Source organism: Colobus angolensis, unplaced genomic scaffold (assembly GCF_000951035.1).
Source record: "Colobus angolensis palliatus isolate OR3802 unplaced genomic scaffold, Cang.pa_1.0 Scaffold615, whole genome shotgun sequence".
Lineage (NCBI taxonomy): Eukaryota > Metazoa > Chordata > Mammalia > Primates > Cercopithecidae > Colobus > Colobus angolensis.
Genome location: NW_012119766.1, coordinates 142,035 through 146,696, shown reverse-complemented (window position 1 = coordinate 146,696; position 4,662 = coordinate 142,035). Strand labels below are relative to the sequence as shown.

General features: G+C 41.2%; 1 protein-coding gene across 1 annotated transcript in view; it reads right to left on the bottom strand.

Moving 5' to 3' along the window:
• The window catches only part of LOC105527293 (probable E3 ubiquitin-protein ligase HERC6), a gene marked incomplete at both ends in the record, with an annotated part of 47,201 nt that overhangs the window by 41,110 nt on the left and 1,429 nt on the right, over window positions 1–4,662 (bottom strand). The window contains one exon of the mRNA XM_011963586.1: window positions 3,352–3,428. Coding sequence (XP_011818976.1) covers window positions 3,352–3,428 — 77 coding nt within the window. The remainder of the gene's footprint in view (window positions 1–3,351; window positions 3,429–4,662) is intronic.

Below are 4,662 nucleotides of genomic sequence, written 5' to 3'. Positions count from 1 at the left end.
CTCCAAGTTGCAAATGGTAGGATTTCCTTCTATTTCTATTCTACTTCTATTTAATTTTACAAATCTTTAAAAGGTAAAACAGAGATAAAGAAAAAGATGAGATTAAAGTATCCCAACTAAAGGCAAGCAGGGCGGTCCAGGTCACCTTCAAAAATGCCTTCAAACAATGTTCACTCTTCTCCCTCCAGTTAAGGGCAACTGTGTTCTTTCAGCTGCTCAGGCCAAAAATCTTAGAGTCATCCTTAACTCTTCTCTCTTACACCTGTCAGCCCAGCAAATTCAAAACTTCTACCTTCAAAATCTATCCAGAATCCCACCATTTCTCACCTCTCCACTGATACCACCTTAGCCAAGTCACCAACATTTCTCTCCTGGAAAATGACGATAGCACCTCACTGATCTCCCCAAGGCAACCTTTGACCCCAGCAGTTTGTTCTCCAAAGAGTAGCCAGAGTGATCCTTTTAAAAATGTAAGTCCAATTGAATACTTCAGGAGCTTGCTATCTCACTCAATGAAGGACCAACTCCCATCACAGACCCCACATCACCAGTCTGGCCCACCCCCACTTCCCAGACTTCATCTCCCCCTGCTCCCTTCTCTCAAGACCCTTTGCTATTCCTGGAGTACACTTCTGAGCATGCCCCAACCTCATGGCCTTTGTGTCTGGGTAATTCTTTCATGGTTAGCATCCTATCTCTCTCCCTCCCTTTTCATTTGGTTCCTGCTCACATGTCACCTTATAAGAGATATCTTCCCTGACCACCTTATAAACTAGAAAGACTCCTTCCTTCCACCCAGGTACTCACTCTCTCTCCCCTTACTCTTGAAGGGGTACAAAACCAATATATTTCATCCCACTTCTTTAACGTTATTTCAAGATCGCTATTCAGTAGTGCTGGAAGTACAAGAATAGCTAAAAAGCTGTCATTTGTGAGGGAGATTTGCACCCGTACAGAAAATCTGCATTGATGCAGGCAGGCTTTCTCTGAGGCCCTCCCGTGTCTGATCTAGGAAAGATTAACTGAGAGTCCCACACCTCTAAAGGTCTGGAAGAAACATTCACCATCTGTTCTCTTTGAGGGCTGCTGTAGGGCTTCATCTACACAACAGGACCACCCCTGCCTCGAGATGGTACATAAGCTTCTCTACCCCACTGGGGCATTGGGGTAATTGCTCTGCGGTTCTCCCTCATGCATATTAATAAATACATATGCCTTTTCTCCTATTAATCTGCCTTTTTTTTTTTTTTTTTTGGAGATGAGTCTCGCTCTGTCGCCCAGGCTGGAGTGCAATGGCACAATCTCGGCTCACTGCAACCTCCGCCTCCCAAGTTCAAGTGATTCTCCTGCCTCAGCCTCCCGAGTAGCTGGAATTGCAGGTACTTGCCACCATGCCCAGTGAATTTTTGTATTTTTAGTAGAGGTGGGGTTTTGTCATGTTGGCCAGGCTGGTCTTGAACTCCTGACCTCAGGTGATCCACCCACCTCGGCCTCCCAAAGTCCTGGGATTACAGGGATAAGTCACCGTGCCCAGCCTGTATTTTAAGTTGAGACAGGGTTTCACCATGTTGGCTATGCTGGTCTCAAACTCCTGGCCTCAAGTGATCCCCTTCCAGAGTGCTGGGATTACAGGTGTGAGCCACTGCACACAACCAGAAAAAAAAAAAAATCGAATCTAAGCTTATCTAATGCCTAAGTATACACCCAGTGAAATGCTAACACATCTCAGAGATTTTTTAATAAATTATTACACCTGTTATTTTTTAACTCTTCTAAAGTAATTTCTAACACACATGCTAACACATCTCAGAGGTTTTTAAATAAATTATTACATCTTTTATTTTTTAACTCTTCTAAAGTAATTTCTGACACTGAAAATAATTTTGAGGGCACAATATAAAACGTCAAACTCTCACGAAGGTCTATGAGAACTCACCTTTCTCCATAGCAAATCATTGAATGCCTAGGCTCTGACCAGCCTTTACAGTCCAGATGAATGCGAAGGCAAGTCAGTACCCCAAGGAAAGAATTCACATCATGTCCATAATTAAGAAGGAGAGTGAGGAAGGAAAAGATGCTCCTATTTATGGTGCCTCTGTATATGCTCAGGACTGTACAAGGTACGCAGAGTATCTTTTCTCACTGAATCTTCTAAATAACCTGCAAGTTAGGTATCAATATTCCTACAGATGAGAAAATTGAGACTCAGCCAAGTTAAGTAACTTGCCCAAGATCAAAGACCTAGAAATGACAGGTAGAAGGAATCACACAATGGCCATGGGATATGCCCTGGACCTGTAGTCAGTGCAGTGTAGTAGTTAAGCACTTAGGGTTGAGACCTAAACACTATAGATTCAAATCCTGACTATTCTGTTTCTTAGTGTGTAACTGTGGGTAAATTATTTAAAGTCTCTGAACCCAATTTTTTCCATTTCTGAAATGAGGATATAAATCATACCCTGCTCCTGTTTTTGTTGGTTTGTTTTTCTTTTTTAGAAACAGACTTACTCTGTCGCCCAGGCTGGAATGCAGTGGCACAATCATAGCTGACTGCAGCTTCAAACTCCTGAGCTCAAGCACTCCTCCCACTTCAGCCCCCGTGATTCGTTGGAACTACAGGTGCACACCACCATGCCCAGCTAATCTTTCAAATTTTTGTAGAGACAGGATCTCACTATGTTGGCCGGGCTGGTCGCAAACTCCTGGCCTCAAGTGATCCTCCTGCTTCAGCCCCCCAAAGTGCTGGAAATACAGGTGTGAGCCACTATGCCCCACCCAATTCCTGTGTTTGTAAGGTAATTATGTGAAAAAACACACATAAAGCATTTAACATGGCAGCTGGCACATAGAAGGCGACCAATACATGTTAGCTGTCCATAAACCATGGCACAGTTGCAATGATACATAAGACATCACCTGAGAAACATACAAATGTTACAGTCCTTTGAAGGGGATCAGGATATGCCACACAAGAATATGCTACTTTGGCGTAAGGACTGTTTTGAGTTGAAAGCAACTGAGAGTTAAGAGATGCAGGGAGAGGTGTCTGCCCTTCTCTTATCTGCCTAAAAGCAGGGCATAAGTTTCCCTTTGTGGAGTTATCTCCACTCTACTGTACCAGGGAGAGAAGAGTAACTTTTATCACTGAAGACGATGAAGCAGCACTGAGATAAGTCTGCATACACAAATCTTACTAAAATATCCCTTATCTTCCATTGGTTTCCCTATATATTTCCTAGTCACTTTCTCATAATTTATTATCCCTTGAAGCCCAAACTCCCTTTTCTTTATTAAAACAGTATTCAAAAAATTACTTCCTAATCACACTCAGATCCAAAAAGTGTTTCTTACCTTTTGATAATGCCAGGGAGTGGTAGTGTCCACAGGAAACTTGTATTATTTTTATACCATTCAGAGTCGTTATTTTCCTATAATACAAATAATACGAAGTTGATTAATCCTTATTTAGAGTGAGTTGTCCAGTGGACTACAGATATTTAAAAGTATCTCAAGTAATACATCTGGTCCAGGAAAACCATTTTATTTTCTTGTATTTCTGTAGTACCTTTATTCCAAAGCCCTCAAATTGTTTTTAACATGACATCAACATGTACAAAGGTATAGGACAGAATCCAAAACAGTATATAATGCAAAAGCCATTGTTATTGGACTTTAATGCAATATCTAATATACTAATTTTATTCTACGCTTACTAGCCTAAGAGAAAAATAATTTTTTTCTACATATATAGTATAGGGCTTTAGAATTTATAGAATACCAACATCTTCATCATCTAATTTAAGCCCTAATTTAATAAAGAAATCATTAGGTTAAATCATACAAAATTGCCACCATTTTTGTGGATCAAAACCAGATAACTATCAGCAATTTCCTTTTTCTTTTCACAGATGGAGTCTCGCTCTGTCGCCCAGCCTGGGGGGCAGTGGTGCGATCTTGGCTCACTATAACCTCCACCTCCTGAGTTCAAGTAATTCTACTGCCTCAGCCTCCCAAGTAGCTGTGATTACAGGCATGCAACACAACATCTGGGTATTTTTTTTTTGTATTTTTAGTATACATGAGGTTTCACCATGTTGGCCAGGCTGGTCTTGAAATCCTGATCTCAGGTGATCTGCCCGCCTCGGCCTCCCAAAGTGCTGGGATTACAGGCGTGAGCCACTGCGCCTGGCCACTATCTGCAATTTCATAAGGTGAATCTAATGAAACTTAAAGAGGTCAAATAGGTATCACGTTGTAGAACCAGACTCAAATTCTGGTCTTTTCATTCGAAGTTCAATGCTCATTCCCCCAAGTCACATTGATCTCTTCTAGAATTTAATGACCAGAAGAGGTAACAAGAGGTCACTTCCTAATATTAAAAAGCATGCATTTGAAAATTCCCTAAGTATGTAATTCATAAACACACAATCCAGAGCCAACTACTTGTCATATCTGTCCTGGGAAGCTGTTTGTGAGGAAATGTGACATTTCGCTCCACTTTACTAAGTAAAATGCTAGGGCCCAGTGGTTCATAACACATCACAAGGTTATGTTGGGAAAAAAACTTTTCCTTTTCCACCTTTGGTCCAATATTTGGGGGCTTGCAAATTAACTGACAATAGATTAACATGAGAAAAGACAAAGGTTATTTACAAGTGTGCT